Genomic DNA, 18,123 nt, shown 5'->3' on the forward strand with positions numbered 1-18,123 from the left:
GGTTAAAAAACACAATATTTTCCACATACCGTACATTATTGTGGCTCCTCTATGCCCCGCCCATTCTGAAAAACGTGTCAATTTTTACAAAACTCAATGTTCCGAAAAGCGCTGTGTGCTCTGATTGGTCAGCTATCATGTGCGTTGTGATTTGCTGAATACCTCAGGCGTGTGATGGAAATGTTACGCCCCTTACTATATTTGGTATATCAGCTCCCAAAGCAATAAAAAACACAGCGTCTCCATGACATGGCGGCAACAATAGGCTACTAAAGCGAGAATAAAATTTACATCTTCTTACTTTGCGTATACATTTGGGCGTTGTTATGCAAATCTTTCCACACAGTGACATAGATTTGTGGGGGCGTATTTGAATGAGGCGTTTTGGAAAGGCGTAGACCCATCTCTTTATACAAAAACATGAAATTGCATCATATGACCCCTTTAAATCCAACATTGAAGGTAAAGAGCATCATTTAGCATCATGTCTGTTAACCATTTTTAGGATGATTTCCCTAATCAAAGTCTAAACAGTCTGACTCTGTACCTTTCAACAACCCTGTGTTGATTTAAGTAGTCCAAGATGAACTTTTTGACTTTGACTTTAGAAGAAGTACTATAGAGGTGTTTGGGGAAACCTGTCCATAAAGCTTTTATCTGATGCTTCTAGGGGTGGAGAAATAGCAATGTCCCTTTTAACAAGGATCATGAAAGACCTTTTAGAGCCTATATGCTCACACTCATCATGTTTCTGTGTGTGTGCGTTATGTGTGCAGGCATCGGCCCAGTAAATTCGTTGAGCGACCCAGGCCGGGTGTGCAGATGATCTGTTCCTCTTTCAGTGCAGGTAGGCCAAGTGTCAAACCTGGGTTTGCACCTTCACATGCTTTATTTAAACAAGTACCCTTTATCATTCAGAGCCAGTGGAGAGAGAGACTGAAAATGTGGATGAATGTCCACAATTTCATCTTTTGATATTTGATATAAGGTGCTTATTTCAACTAGTAGATTTTTTATGTGCCTATGTGTTTATCAAACAGATACCTACCTCAGACAGTTTTTAGCATCGCAGGAGCTCTTTAAATACTCACATAAGCTTACAAGAACTTAATTTTCATTTCTTTGATATTACACTGTTTGCATTCATCTGAGCAGTGACAATTGTAGGATTATTGCTAGTTTATGTCTGCAGGATGCACCTGAAATGATAACAAACGCTTGTTAATGGTGTTCGTAAGCACAGAACTGTATTAATAATGGTGATAATGTCATTTACGTAATATTAAGCGATTGATGATATTTCAGGCGGGATGTTCCTGGCAACAGGCAGCACTGATCACATCATTAGGGTTTATTACTTTGGAGGTGGACAACCAGAGAAGATATCTGAACTGGAGTCTCACACTGTAAGTAATATGTATGTTTGAGTCAAAACTGAGTTTGCACTGCATTTATCAGATGTAAATACTGCCATTCGGCTATGTGTGAACTTTGGTAGAAAAGCAGTCAGAATCATTTTAACTTTTTTAAATGTCGGAGACATAGCCTGGAGGGTAAAACGCACTTGTATTTTTTGCACGGACAACCTGTGTGCGAATCAGGCTTGTGACATTTAGCTGTTCTTCGTTTTTTTAATATCTCTATTAAAACGGCAAAATGCTAAATAAGTAACAAATGCTATGTTATATTATAGTAAATGATATTTAAGCAAAATAAAACAAGCGAGTGCGCTGTGCCTTAGGGAGATAAGAAAATACATGTGAGTGTCGTGATATTTTGTTTGGCAATACTGTATAAAAAATGCAATATGTTTTTTTTTTGACATTTGTTTCATTTGCAGTTTACATCTTGACCACTAGATAACAGTGACAGGAAGTACAAGCATAGGGGTGTGCCACAATTTTTTGCTAAGGTTTGCATATAGTGTTAACATATCATATCCAATAATATTCCAAAAATGCGAAATATCCCAATATCAAGAAACTCAAGGCCCTGGGAAGATTTTGAAAATATACATACATAGATACAGGTCATTGAAAGTACTTGAATTTATTTTATACACAAAGTTTTCTGAAAAAAAAAAACAATCATTCAAAATCCATAAAAATTCTAGACTTTTTAAGCACATGTGCTAAACTGTTCGCTTTAAATGCTTATATCTTCTGTATGCGAATGTTGATTCATACCAAAATGTTTTTTTGCATAGCTGTGTTTGACACATGAAAACATCTCGGGTTACGTATGTAACTGTTGTTCCCTGAGAAGGGAACGAGGTGCTGCGTCTCCCTTGCCATACTTCCTGCGTCTCTGTAACGCAATTTTTGGGAATATTTCAGATAGCGATATACTTTCAGGCTCCCGCGTCACCCTGTCTTTGTCGTTAAGCCTCACCATTGGTTGAATTTGATATACACATTCAGACGCACTTACCCCTGGGGCGTACTCAAAGTGTCACCCCAGTGACGCAGCGCAAGTTCCCTCGAAAGGGAACTGTAACAATATATCTTTAAAGGTAACACAATGTAACCTTGCTCTCACTTGAAATGTGTCCCCACATTTAGTCCTTGAATTTGAGGGTATTGGACCTGGAAAGTCCTTGAAAGGTCCTTAAATTTGAAGTTAACTAAGATGTGGGAACCCTGTAATATGTACCGTATCTCGAGATACAGTATGACACAGCTGTATCAGATAATTGTGTTGATACAAATGATGTCAATATTTAACAGAATAGACTAGCTAAATATAAGCTAAATATTGCATTACAACTACAATATCAACAGACATTTACACTGGCCACTATTTCCATAGTATATGTGTACTATCTTAAAAACGATTATCTCTTATTTCTCTGCAATAATTGAATTGTATATATCATATGTTTTCAAGTATGCGTAAGTGTGCACCTCATATTTATTCCCTTTACTGGTTTCACTGTTTTCGCATTCATTATTTCTAAGCGATGCTCCTCATGTTTTTTAATGACTTGTTTTTCATCTTTTTCCTCAGGATAAAGTCGACAGCATCCAGTTCTCCCATGGTGGAGACAGGTGAGCAACGATTTTCTCGATTTTGCCGCGCGCAAGTGTGTGTGTGTTTCACGTTTGCTGGATTAATGAAACCTGGGGGTTCATATAATTATGATGAGTTGATGCTGTCAGGAGAAAAAAGATCTGGTACCCAACACACATAAACATGCTCATCTGATGCCTACTCATTGAAATCGTACAAGAATCCTGATGCATAAAAATCTCGTCTGCTTAGACACAGAGCACATACCAGCTCTTTATTCAGTCTCTGCAAGCTCCTTTATCTTTCCCAGTCAGTCTACTTTAATGAGCAAATGTTTTCGTATTGGGAGAAGGGGAAAGAGCGAACGAGCGAGCGAGAGATAGTGTGAGAATAATAAGATGGAGAAGTCTGTAACAGGTCCCAGAGGAATTAAAGAGATGGATGTTCACATGGACTGATTTTTTTCTGTAGAAGAGTAAAGAAATCTCACCAATCAATACTATCTCTGAGTACAGTCAAAAGATGAAAACCATGTGACAAAGATAAGATTTCACAATGCAACTTCCACATTATGTGAAATGTACTCACCTGCGGTGTTATTATATATACTTTCACTTATTAATAGAGATTACAGTTATATACTCTGACTCATTAACAGTGCCTCACTTCCTCAAAATGATGAAGTCTTACATTAATGCAAGCAACCTTATAGGCTGCTTACATAACCTCATTATCATACACAGTATTAGATTTACAAATTAAAGCAATTTTCACCTTTACAGAGTAGTGCACATTAATACTGTCCTACGGCTTTAAAAGTAATATGTTTATACACACTTGCTGTTTTATAGAGCACTGTTCAGACACATAAATGCTTCCTAACTGCTTTATGGAGTAACACATAAGCATACATTGTTTCTTTGTGTAAATACTATTTCAATATCTTATAAAGCAACACACATACATAATACATTTTATAGAGTAATACACAAACACGTTAATAAGCTTGTTAGCACAGAAAAGCTCTGCATGTAAAAAGGTGTTTGCACAAAAGACACAGCAGCAAAATAACAAGCTGTTTAATACTAATTGTGAGAAAGACATCCATTTTTGTCTCTATTAACACTGGGTGTTGTTGTTTTTTAGATCAGGGAATAAATAGATGATACAAATATTATGATCTCTTTAACTCTTTCACCGCCAGCGTTTTTTTTAAAAAGTTGCCAGCCAGCGCCAGCGTTTTTCATGATTTTCACCAAAGTTTAATGCCTTCCAGAAAATGTTCTTCTTTAAATATATAAACATACAATATACCAAATGAAAGAACAGACCCTCTGCTTTCAAACAAAAAAAAAACTGTTTCATCCTACCTTCTGTGGTTCTTTTGTAATCAGCTTTTGAATATGGGTAGGTGGATAATAGCGGTATTGCGGAAAGACGGAAAATCTCGTCATTGGCGGGGAAGCGTTTTCTCTTAATTGACGAGATATCTCGTCAATGGCGGTGAAAGAGTTAATACTTTATGTTGTAATACATACACATACTGTACAACTACTTAGTCACAGTCATTTTATGTGTTTCATCTGAATTTTCTATGACAAGAAGTGTCATAAATTTATAACTGTATAAGAAATTGGTTGTGAGTGATTTTATATAAAACTTTCAGAAATGTTTTAATGTTTAGGTTTTCATTTCATATTTTTTATAGCTCAGGAGATATAACAGAGTTCACAGTGGTGTTTCATAACATTTTCAATTTGCCTCAATGTGTTTAGTTGTTCCTAAAATTGCTTAGGAGAATTGTTAAAATATGTTTTTAGTATAAAGCAAATACAAATTGTATTTTATTTTCATTCTAATGCTGTGTTCACACCAGCGGCGGTAGAGGCATGAAGCGCGAGTGATTTCAATGTTAAGTCAATGTGAAGACGCATTGACGCGCGTCAGGAGGTCTCACGCCGCGAATGAGGCGTTTAGCGTGGCGAGTTAGCGCGATTCCGCCTCATTCGTGCGAATGGCGCAAATTGAACGTTGTCGCGGCAAACGCGCGAGTTGAAAAATTAGAACTTTGGCGGATTAATGTGCAACGTTAACCAATCAGGAGATTGCTCCAGTAGTGATGTGATTACAGGAAGCGAGCGGAGTTGCAGGAGCCCCTCCCATGACGTGAATTTCCGCATGAATGTCTCGATGACTAGAATTTAATGCGCAGCTTTGACATGCGAATGAAGCGAGTAAACTCAAATTGTTTAAGCGGCAAACTAGCCGAGGTTGACGCAATTTTGACACCTCAAAAGCGGCTGGTGTGAACCCATGGTAAGGATTATTAAGTGTTTGAGCTCATATTGAAATCTTCAGCAATATCAAATCCTGATTGCAGATTTGGCTGAGCTGGGTCTTTTTCCCAGGAGAAACATATGAAACATTTCAGAATTTAGCAAAAGTTTCCATTACTAGGGAAAACAATTGAAATATTGGTAACATTTTAACAATAACTTAGTATAAGTAAACATTACTACAACACGAACTAACAATGAACAATGCAGTTTTTCAGCATTTATTAAACTTTGTTAAAGAGCAACTATTTTAAATTTCCTTCGGTGTGTAAGTGTGTATTAGTACATGTGAACAATATGCAAAAGGTGCAAACCCCAAAGTAAACGATGACACGAGTTATCATCTCCAACGTAAATCTCTTTTATTGGACTAAAACAAACGCACGGATTGTAGGCAACAGTTTTCTTCCTGGGATTGCTGATATAGACAAGACCGACATTATCATAATTCCTCCCACTTCAGACACACAGCCTGTAAGTTAACTGAATCTTTTAAACATGGTAAGGAGCGTCATATTTCCTCCTGACATCAGAGGTATTCAGACCAATCACAACATACAGATTAGCTGGCCAATCAGGGACACAGAGGTTTTCAAATCAGTGCTTTTCAGGAATAGAGTGAAATCTGAAGCTACAAAAATGTACAGTATGTGGAAAATAATCTGTTTTTTAACCATTAACCACACGAACACAATAACATTGTTTTTTAGCAATGAAATAGGTGCTCTTTAATGTTAGTTAGTGTTAATACAACTATTCATGTTAGTTCATGCTGCATTAACTAATGTTGACAGTTTCAATGTTCAATTTTAAATATGTATTAATAAATGCTGAAAATAACATGAAATTAGATTATTAAATGCATATGGATTGCGTGTTTGTAGGTTTGTGAGTGGCAGTCGAGATGGTACAGCGCGCATATGGCAGCTACAGCAGCAGGACTGGAGGAGTATTTTACTGGATATGGCTACTAAACTACCTGGGTATGAGAAACATTAATCACTGTGTTTGAAAGTATACCTCAATTAATTTTGCATTAATGTTACATTTTGTTTGCTAAACAATTGATCGCATGTAATTGCTTTGGAGGCCCTGGAGGTAAAATGATTCTGACCACACAGGAGCGACTGAAGTGCAACACTGAGTGCGTTTACATGCACAGAATAAGCGGATAACTATAAAAAAGCTGCTTATTATAGAAAACTGTTTTCATGCGTTTACATGCAAATAAATAAGCCGGCTATGCAGTCCAACTGCGTTTACATGGGACTTGGAGAATTATCAGTTTTCTCGCAGGCAGTGACGTCACCACCTATAGTACATAATAGTCGATCAAAAAGCCGACAGCATATCTGTCTTAAGCTATATTGTTGTATCTCTTCTCGTGTCTGCAGAACCTGTAAATGTAACATAAGCTTTTATCTTAACAGTTTCTCTGCCAACTGCTTTAGTCGAGCGGAGACTTTTATGCATTACTTTGCACTAACTTCCGCTTGTGACGTTTATCTTTCATACGCGGAGACATGCGCACATGGACAAAACCGTGAGAAAGCCGGTTAAGGTGTTTACATGCCACGCGAAATCGGCGTAATGAGCAAAAAACTACCTGTGCCGATCGGTTTTTGCTTACGCCATTTATGGGCTTTCCCCGATTAAAGAAAACCGTTTTTACGCGTTTACATGACCCCACGTGTTATCAGTTTATTAAGCATAATCGGCGTAAGACTGTGCATGTAAACGCACTCACTGTAAAGCAAAAGGAATCAGTTCGGTCCCGCTTTAAAACTCAATGAACGGATTCAAATTCAGTTTGGAAAGCTTGTTGTTTTCATGACTCAAAAAAACAGAAAACAAAGTCAATGAATTGTATTTCTGGCAGAAAGACTGCATCCATAGAGAAAATGTTTTTTGCAGCCAGTGTTAAAATAAAGCTGCAAATTGATTTGTACTTTTTCTCTTTTACTCTGATTAAGGTATGAGATTGTTTCACTTAAAGATAATATTAGCTTTGTTTATAATTATATTCTACCAAAAGGTGCACATGACCTTAATTTTAATTAAATGTCCCAGAAGTTTTATAGATTGATTCGCTTTAATTCATAGATACATTTTAAGTACCTCTTCTTTATGACATCTGATGTTAAACATGCATGTCGTCGCTCATTTGTGGTGTTCATTTGTTGCTTGCTCCCATCAATCTGTAGTAATCACGTGGCAGAAAAAATTTATTACATACTTAGGTCAATATTGAAAATATCAAGGTTATATTTTCACAGAATGTACTTTACATTATGTAGGAGGATTTTATGTAGAAAACAGTAAATACTTAGCTGCGTTTTCACAGACTGGTCCACATATTTGCGTATCTTTCCTGTCTTTTTGTAGACCAGTTCCCAAAAACGAATTACCAACAGCACTATGTTAATTTAAGTAATCTTTTTCCTTTCTTTCAGCAAGTACAACCCTCCACCTCTAGAAGACAAAGTTACCAAACTCAAGGTCACCATGGTGGCGTGGGATTGCAATGATAACACCGTCATAACAGCTGCCAACAACCTGACGTTAAAAGTGTGGAACTCCTACACAGGACACCTCATTCATGTGCTGATGGTAAGTGTGTGGAGATCTCAGTAGGATGAATAAAAATCAGTATCTGACGGCACATTCACACGGGGCGTAAGCGTTGACGCTTCCATTCACTTTTAATGGGTGACGTCAAGCATTGGCGAACTGAATTGTGGATCCGTCGGCGCCGCGTCACTGCCGTTTGCTCGCAGCAGAAGTTGAACGTTTCTCAACTTTTCAAGCGGCAACGCGAGCGTCCGCCAATCAGATTACCTTATGCAAATAACCTAGGCAGAGCCAGCCAATTACGTTTATGGAAGACCGGAGCATGTGCTGCGGCCACTGTGATTGGCTGTTGGCCACGCTTCAGACAAGCCTTCCGTCAAGCGTTAACGCTTTTGTCCCGTGTGAATACGCCGTGAAGAGTGATGTAATCATGTGTGCTCTGACAGGGCCATGAGGATGAGGTGTTTGTGTTGGAGCCACATCCTTTTGATTCCAGAGTGCTGTTCTCTGCTGGCCACGATGGGAATGCCATTGTTTGGGATCTGGCACGAGGAGTCAAAATACGCTCTTTCTTCAACATGGTAAACCAACGGGCTACATTTATACAAAATGTTATATCCTGCTAGTGATATATATGACCACCATACAGCTTTATTTCTAGAAATTTCATGGAAAATGTGTGTTTGTTAAATAACCAGGTGGTTATGCCTAATTCTAGTTAATTCTTTTGAAATGTCTAATTTATTAACATCAGTTGATGCATTAACTAACATAAATTTAAATTCACTGCATTTCAATTCAGTTTACTTTTATTGATCACAGGTGTACAAAGAGTAAAAATCATGTGTGCATAGTTCTAGCACACAACTAAAAATCAGCAATATATTTTTATAACATTTATACATTTTTGTTGAAGTCACAATGAAACAGAAGACGCGATTGTTCACAAAATCATGTTCTGGCATCGCTCTCATAAAGGTGACCTTGCCGTAACATCCACGGAAAGCATTCTATGTGAACAGAGAGGCAGAAACAATGCCGTTAAGGGGCGTGTCGTAGTGAGGACGTGTGTGTTAAAGTCGAAATGAAACTAATATCAATAAATGCTGTAGTATTGTTCATGTTAACTAATGTTTAAAAAAGTTTGTCACATTTATGCCGTTCCCTACTATTTATTTTTGTACTGTCCAGCAACACTCCATTTGGTTTACCACATTGTATATCACAGGTTTTGTCAGAACAATCCATGTAAATATGCTTAGCCCCTGAATGTGCCCCATCTCTATCTTTCAACATTGTACCAGCAGGCTCTTTGTAAATTGCTTTATGTTTGATTTCCTGTGTTTGTTTGAGCAGATCCAGACTTCCCTGAAATGTGTTACTTATCAGCAATGCCATGGATTTATTGGTGTCTCATAAACTTCCTCTTTTCTATACATTGTGTATGTGTGTGTGTGGTTGTAGATCGAAGGTCAGGGTCACGGTGCAGTGTTTGACTGTAAATGTTCCCCAGACGGGCAGCACTTTGCTTGCACAGACTCACACGGTCACCTGCTCATCTTTGGCTTTGGGTCTAGCAGCAGATATGACAAGGTATCAAAGGCCTGTGTAATTCTCAGAGGCTATGGTTTGAATACTAACATACTATTAGTATGTTACTGTATCACTTTTTTATTTAAAGGGACACTCCATTTTTTTTTTGAAAATATGCTAATTTACCAGTTTTTACCGTTTTGGAATCCATTCAGCCGATCTCCGGGTCTGGCGGTACCACTTTTAGCATAGCTTAGCATAATCTATTGAATCTGATTAGACCATTAGCATCGCGCTCAAAAATAACCAAAGAGTTTCGATATTATTCCTATTTAAAACTTACTTCTGTAGTTACATCATGTACTAAGACCGACGAAAAATGAAAAGTTGTGATTTTCTAGGCAGATATGGCTAGGAACTATACTCTAATTCTGGCGTAATAATCAAGGACTTTGCTGCCGTAACATGGCTGCAGCAGGCGCAATGATATCTCTGCTATTGAATGTTACCAAGGGGACTATTTTCAGCTGCTGTACAATATCATTTCATATTTTCAAAAAAAGTGGAGTGTCCCTTTAAAATAATGCATATTTTGTCACTGTTGAACATTTGAACAGTTCTGTTCTTTATTGTTGACTCACGATCTTATCACATTATATAATTTTGCCTATACAGGCTTCTTTCTTAGCATTTGTAATCAATTTTATATCTAAACTTTGGGCAGATTATTTAATAAGTGAGTCCAGAAAACTCTCAATGAGCAAACAATCATAGTTTTTTTAGGTGTTATTTGCAAATATATAAATTAAACCGCAAGTTAAGCGCATTGCGGGATACAGTGTTCTGCATTTTGTTGTATGTTGCTTACTTTGCCAAATCAGCAAGTCAAGATACTAAAAGCATACTTGCTTTGCATGTTATACTGTAATATATACTTCAAAATAGCAACAATATTATGGTAGAATGTTATTTTATACTTAAAATCTGTTTGTCCTTTAATTTGTTAGTTTGTTTGTCTTCTGAATATATCTGTTGATCTGATCTCCAGATAGCAGATCAGATGTTCTTTCACACTGATTACCGGCCACTGATTCGTGATGCCAATAACTTCGTCCTGGATGAACAGACCCAACAGGCGCCCCACCTCATGCCTCCGCCATTCTTGGTGGATGTGGACGGGAACCCTCATCCTTCACGCTTCCAGAGGCTGGTTCCTGGAAGAGAGAACTGCAGGGAGGAACAACTCATACCCCAGATGGGCCTCACGTCGTCGGGTAAACAAACAGACAGTTTCTCTTTGTTCCCCGTCTGTGTTTGCATCACTTGCATTAATAATTACCCTACTATTTACACTCACAACGTTTACAAACACACCAACAATCTGTCACCAAATGCTGATGAAGTGTTCAAAAGCGTCTGTATTATTATGCTTGTTTTTTTCAGGGTTGAATCAGGTGGTTAGTCAGCAGGCTGCCGAAGGCTCAAGTCCTCTTGATAATATGATTCAAAGACTACAGCAAGAACAGGACCAGAGATTGGGCTCTGACGCCAGATCCAACAGAGGTGATGCACACTTACCTACTATATAAAATATTAAATATATTTTTATAATATTATAAACCAGTTATGCTTGATTGTAATACTGTTGACAGTTTTGATGACCTCACAATGACTTATCTGACTTGTGTGTGTGTGTGTGGGGGGGTATGTACAGGGTCAGTCAGTTCCCCCACAGAGGTCTCCTCTCCACCTAACGTTGGTCTTAGGCGCAGCGGTCAGATCGAAGGCGTCCGTCAAATGCACAGTAACGCACCACGCAGTCAGATCGCCACCGAGAGGGACTTGGCGGCCTGGAGCCGAAGGGTCCTCGTTCCCGAACTCTCATCATCCATAGCCAGGTAAAACACACGTACTGCATGTTTAATATCGTACTGGCCTGGAGCATAATAAACACACATATACCCACAGACTGTGTTCAGCTATCAATTCTTGCCAGTTTTGCAGTGTAATTTAATTTGGTCCAGTTAGAGGTAGATTAAGTGTTCCTGACACTCCTACGTGACTGTTTGTGAATGCAGTAAGCTGGAGGCGTGGCGTACAGCTAAAGGAGAGGAGGAGATCAACATCTACAGATCGGAAAGGAGGAGACGCAGCATACACAGCCAGTATCACAAAGAAAACCGGGTAAAACATACAGACACATGCGAAAATGCAGTTGATGATTAAATCGTACCTCAAAACCCTATTAGAAAAAAACCTTTGCTGATTCACAGATTTTCATGATTTAAAAGATGTTTTGTGATCTCTTTCTGTATATAGTAATCAGCTTAAATCTGCCAAACCAAATTAGTGGCAGCATGCATAAACTACTTCAACTTTGAGTAACACTTTACTTGAAGGGGTGTTCGTAAGACTGACATGACACCTTCATAATCATGACATGACATATGCTTAAAACATGAAGGACATTTTATGCACGTTTATTACAACTTTCATTAAGTGTCATTCGTTCAATTACGTCATTTTTAATGCAAAGATGACATCGTTTGAGATTTCTTTTTTATGACAACTTTACATTACCAAGACAACATAGTTGACCACTTTTTGCCAGTGATACAAATTGACTTTGTCAGTAAAATGTCATAAAGTGTTAATACTCTATCATAGAGTTTTATAACAGCGTCATGAATATTCTTCAGTTCGTGATGTTTTTTTAAGTGTCCTCTGTGTGTTTAAGAAATAAAATGAATTATGATAATAATACTAATCAAAATTGATAAAATTATAATTTATTTCATTTGGAGACCGATTTACCTAAAATTAAATGAAAACAGTACAATAATGGGTTAAGAACAGTATCGCTGTAAAAATTTATAAAATTATTTTAAATGTTTTGTTCGTTTATTCATTTATGTCAGAACATTTCAGAACTCTCTGTTGAACAACAGATTCTGTTAGTTGTCTGATTTTTTATTTATTGTGCGCATACATAAAGTTAAATATAATCTTATATAGTCTGTTGCATTTTGTTAAAATATTTAAAATGATTTAACATATTATTAACACTTAATAACATTTAAATGACAGTTTAATGTAATTTTACCCATAGGTAGTTTCTTAAGTTTGATAATTATTCATGTCATGTCATAATTATGAAGGTGTCATGTCAGTCTTATGAACACCCCTTAAAAGTAAAGGAAATAAACAAAGTTTAGATTTTTATTTTAATTAAAGGTGTAGAATGAATAGGAAATTTTATATTTTGTGTTTTTCTAGTAGTGACATTAAACACGAAAATGCTACAAATATTACAAATGCTAAATTTATTTTGATGACATGTTGCTAAACTGTTGCTGTTTAACATGCAACAATGGCAATATAAGGCTATATCCACACGAAGCCGGTGCATTCCCTATCCGATCATTTTTTTTCCTTGCTCTAAAAAAATAATCCGTAAACACGAAACCACTGAAACCGACTGAAAGCGGTGTAGTATATATGCCGGACCAGTATGGGGTGCTGTAATTCTGCCACAGATATACACTATACACGGAGAAGAAGACTTTGAGCATGCGCATAGCCAACGTATGTTGTTGTCCATTATCGCTTGTTGGTCACCACAATTGCACAGAAGCAATAGATTTTGCTGTAATAAAGCTAGTAGGCTTTAGTAGCTTCTGTAGCACGAACACAATCACGTAATCCGCCATTATTGTTGTTGCTGTTACGTGTGACGCTTCCGACACGTGATGTGATGACGTTTTCGCTTCACAATACGGATTGGCTGTACAGACGAAACCGCAAGGGTGTCGGTTTGAGATTTATCCACTTTAGGACCCGGTTCAAAAAATAGCGGATTCAGTCTCCCAAAACGCCGGATCCGTGTGGATGAAACGCCAATACGATAACAAATTTATACGTATACAGTGATACGCGTCTCCGTGTGGACAGCCCCTAAATGTGATAATAGTGTAATGAAGTGTATATATTTACTGTAGCACGCTATAGAAAACACCACGGAGGAGGGACGGCGTTACCAGGGAAACCAGCACAACTACCACACGAGATTGGCTGTGGAGGAGACGAGTCGTCAAAGTGAAGCCAACGAGGACGAGCACAGCGCATCAGAGGTGCTCACTGAAACTAATTTCACTTATGCCGTGTTCACACTAGACTTTTCTTTCATACCCATTTAAATGCTGCAGTCCAGAAATTCACATTTAGGCACGTTCCAAAGTTCAACTGTGTTTTTGCAAATTTGTATTACATAAAGACATGGCCAATAGATCATGGGTCTTCAACCGGGGGTCCGCGGCCCCCAGGGGGTCCGTGACGGAACTGCAGGGGGTCCGCAAAATGATGTTCAACAACAAGCTATTTTTTGCTTAAAACGTAAAATATATGTTCAGAACGTTACATGTCCCCTTTAAGTTGTGCACGTGCGTGGCCGCATAGGTTTGAAGGCGCGCGTTCAGTTTAGCCAGCGGACCAAAATAAAATATCTAAAGATTATAAATGTCCACTCAGGAAGCAGCAGTAGCGACAGAAAAGTCATCATAAAACAGGTGAATCTTATGCGTGTCTTTCTTTCAGAATGTCATTTTAGAATCAGTGCGACATGTTGTCTCATCTATATTTCTGAACTTGGACGGCTGTTTCACGCGGTTCAGATTTAAAGCGCTAAATCAACAGGCAAATGACACCACACCGCGTCTGCATTTTGAACAGTGACAAAAGTATCGCTCGCAATTAAAAATGAATGAAACGCGCGCCGTGATGGTGCTTTGCGCAAGATTCATAGTCATGTTGAAATCCGCCTCTCAAAAAGTTTCCCCAAAGAGATGCGCTCGGACTCGTTGCATGTTGTTCTCCTGAGTCTGATATGAAGCTATACAGAAAATAAACCTGCGTTACTTAAACTCGTGACAATGATGATACACGAGAAAGGCAACAGACCTCAGAATTATAAAGTAGCACAACCTCTATCCCCACCAGAATAGACAGTCTTTGTGCCATTCACCATGATCAGTCATCTTTATAAACTGAAAGCCCTTTCCAATTCACAGTAAAATGAAAATATATTACACTGCAAATACCTTAAAATAATATTATTATATTATTATTATATTAATAAAAACTAAATCAACTTTAACAAAACAATTATGCATTTTAATATAGTATGGCTGTGTGACAATATGGTTTGTTTCTATTTATAAAACAGTTCCAGTCCTTGATTCTGATTGGTCATCAGTTGTACTTTACTCCACTTTGCGTTGTGCCCAATACGAAAAGGCAGCCTCTCGTACCTTACTGCTTACTTAAATATCTCTGTTTTACACATTTATTATTAGGGGGTCCCTGCTCCATGACTCTCTAATCTAAGGGGTCCCCGACCCAAAAAACGTTGAAGACCCCTGCAATAGATGATCGAGGTGGAGGGCAAATTGAAAATAACAGTACCTCACAATCCTATTTTGCAGTGGCGGCCGGTGACTTCTTTTTTTGAGGGCGTTCGATGCGAAGTTCGTCACAACATGTATGTAGCCCAACATGTGTGATCTTATGTGCACATCGAGTGATCCTATGTGCATTACGTGTCTTGTCGAAATAAGTGCTTGCTGCACACGCGTCAAAACCATTTATGATTATAGAGATGCTCACGTTCACAAAATACACACAAGACACTCCCTTAAAGCTGACATAGAATGATTGAACGGGGTATTTATCCTTGTTCTGTGATGTGACATGTAGACAAAAATGTTTTTGTTTGGGTCTGTAATGCCTAGTTTCCTAAAAACCTCTCTCAGATAGCTCTATTAGGGTGGGGGATTTTAAACAAGTAGTTTTGCACCTATTTGGCTCCCCCTACTGGCTTAACTTGCAATCTCATTACTGATTGGCTGACTTTGCTGCCACTCTAAAAATGTGAGATGTTTAACATGTCTAGCACTTTTCGTATGTTTGTGAATGCGGGTAGACTACCATTATTCAACAAAGACAAGGTAAAAATGGTTTTTCATTCTCTATCCCCTTTAACAGTAAACTCTGATTCCACATGAGATTATGCGAGTATCTGGCAAACGCTAGCGTCTCTTTTATCATAAACCCTGTAGATACGTCTGCAGCAGGCACTTATTTTGACAATACATGTGATGCACATAAGATCACTTGATGCGCAGAACACATATTATGAAATTTCGAACCACACACATGACGGGCTACCTACATGTTGTGACAAACTTTGCTTCAAGCGCCATCAAAAAAAATAATATTTTGAAAATGTGACCCTTGGAAGAGCAGTTATTATATAAAAACTGCTATTTTGTACAATAATAACGAACGCCGGGTCTGCATATAAATTTTGCATCCTGAACACAGGGTACCCCCAGGATTGTCAAACCTAAATTCAAGGCCTTTTTAAGACCTTTTTAATACCACTTCAAATGAAATTTAATACCTACATCGCGCCCATTCGAGTAGAATAAATCATTTTAAATAACGTAATATAGCTCAAATAATTACTATTTACAAGTGTTTGAACATTCATGACAACATGCCTCTGAAAGGCTGAGTCCAAGGCCCAAACGGCCTATCTTTACCCAACAATCAAAACCAACAATCAAATAGATTTAATAGATTTAAATGTACATTTATTGTAAATTTGAAAATCCCTAAATCAGGGATGGGCAACTGGAGGGCCAGGGGCCACATGTGGCCCTCCTCTTTATCTTGTGCAGCCCGCCACGTTTTAATATGACCATTATGTCGGATAAGGTAATTTATGTTAAAACAATAGCCTTGTTTGATCCATGAAATAAGCTGCAAACCAAACAATAACACCAATTTTAAGGTATTAATTTTTTGCTGTTTAATATAGTTAAATAATAGATAATAACAACATCTAATACCACTCATCAGTAATGCTCCGAACCAGAACAATACTGACAAACAAAATTAACCATATTATGGCAAATGAAACAAAAACCCCTCAAACACAACAACAAATTAAAATGTAATGCTATTTTGACCCTAAAAAGACAAGAGATCTGTTCACTGCACCAAACAAAAAACTGGACACAAGCTCATATATAGATATATTTCTGTCAATCTTTTCTGTTAATCTTTATACAGGACCATACTAAAGTTTTCTAGTGCTAAGTGACAATGTAAATATGTAGCCTATAGTATATATTGCAAGATGATTATTTAAATTAAATTAATTAATTAAACAGCAAACAAAATATATAATAGCTTTCAAATTTGCGTTATTGTTGCAGCTTATTATTGCATGGATCACACAAGACTATTGTTTAACATATAAATGACCTTCTCCGACATAATGATCATATTAAAACGTGTCTTCTCCTAGATTTACTAGATACGGATTGTGGAACAGAAGATTGTGTGTGTCACTGATTAAATCAAACAACCGATCACAGGTGCTTGGACACCCGTCATTGTCCTGCCCTCACAGTCCCAAAGTCAACTTGATCGAGCAAGTGCGTGTTGTGTTACTGCGATCGCATAGAGAGAGTCGAAGGAGCGCTCATCCCACCCTTTACTTTATCATCCCAGCCTTTTTACTTAACTTTTTACTTTGCTCGCGTGACTGCATTTGTGCGCTTTGAACAGAGGTGTGCTCTCGGGAGGACGTTTTTCAGCGCGCGAATAGTGTTCTGTGAACACGCGAGAATGCTTTCCCGCGCGCGAATAGTGTTCTGCGCGCTCGCTAAGATGCTGTTCCAAACATGGATAGTGTTCTGCGCTCGTATCTATCACTCGCGCGTGGTTTTCGTGCACGTGAGTTTTGTGTCTGAATTAACAGCATATAAATCTATTGATCATTTGAAAAATTAAGACCTCCGTGAAAAATTCAAGACTTTGAGGTGAAATTCAATACCTTTTAAGGCCTTAATATGGGAAAATGAAATTCAATGCTTTTTCAAGACTTTTAAGACTCCGCGGGTACCCTGTGAACATGGATTAAAGTTTTCCGTCGCTAGACGGATTTCCGTCAATTGCAAAATTATTAAATTCATTTTTCATAAAGACGACGTGTATTCACCTTTTTTTAAGTTGGATGTGATCAAAGCCTGGAGTGGAGCCAAATCACGTTCCTCTCTCCACTCTAAGCGGTCTGTAATCATACGCACAGGATCCACTCCGGGTTTTCTGACTGTATCACGTTAAGCTGAGGTAAAACTTTTTTCAGCTATGGACAAACTTGTAATGCAGAAAGGCTCCGATGTTTTGGCGGTTGATAAAGGTGTAAAAGACCAATGGAGATTGACTTGGCTTAGCGAAATGATGAAGATTGGCAAGCCTTTCATTTCGTGGGATAAGAAAATCAAACCGCCAGGTAATTTACGTGTCTTTGCGATTAGGGTTCCTGTATTTTGGGGGTAAATGATTTCTCACGTACGTGATTACCCGCGTCCCGTTTTTGACTGCTATGCTCATCAGGCCAGTTGCTGATACAACGGGTTTATTAAACTCGTGGGTAAACTTTATGTGGCGCCACAAGAACCAGGAGGCAGATGACATCCATATCCCATGAGAGCGATTTCAGGAATCATAAGAGGAGACTGCTTCTGATGTTCTCGCGTCACTTTGATGTCATCCACCTGTCGGTTCTTGCAGTTTCATTTGCGTGTGGTCTCAAAAAACGTAAAAT

At 38.1% G+C, this 18,123-nt stretch overlaps 1 protein-coding gene across 2 annotated transcripts in view; it reads left to right on the forward strand.

Moving 5' to 3' along the window:
- Positions 1-18,123, forward strand: part of phip (PHIP subunit of CUL4-Ring ligase complex) — a 49,912-nt gene that overhangs the window by 14,111 nt on the left and 17,678 nt on the right. For both annotated transcript variants that reach the window (XM_065285495.2, XM_065285493.2), the window contains exons 10-21: positions 777-847; positions 1,306-1,406; positions 3,007-3,047; positions 6,230-6,328; positions 7,799-7,955; positions 8,363-8,497; positions 9,381-9,509; positions 10,498-10,723; positions 10,893-11,012; positions 11,164-11,347; positions 11,528-11,633; positions 13,448-13,579. In XM_065285495.2, coding sequence (XP_065141567.1) covers positions 777-847; positions 1,306-1,406; positions 3,007-3,047; positions 6,230-6,328; positions 7,799-7,955; positions 8,363-8,497; positions 9,381-9,509; positions 10,498-10,723; positions 10,893-11,012; positions 11,164-11,347; positions 11,528-11,633; positions 13,448-13,579 — 1,501 coding nt within the window. The remainder of the gene's footprint in view (positions 1-776; positions 848-1,305; positions 1,407-3,006; positions 3,048-6,229; positions 6,329-7,798; positions 7,956-8,362; positions 8,498-9,380; positions 9,510-10,497; positions 10,724-10,892; positions 11,013-11,163; positions 11,348-11,527; positions 11,634-13,447; positions 13,580-18,123) is intronic.

This window comes from Paramisgurnus dabryanus, chromosome 21 (genome assembly GCF_030506205.2).
Source record: "Paramisgurnus dabryanus chromosome 21, PD_genome_1.1, whole genome shotgun sequence".
NCBI classification, from domain to species: Eukaryota; Metazoa; Chordata; class Actinopteri; order Cypriniformes; family Cobitidae; genus Paramisgurnus; species Paramisgurnus dabryanus.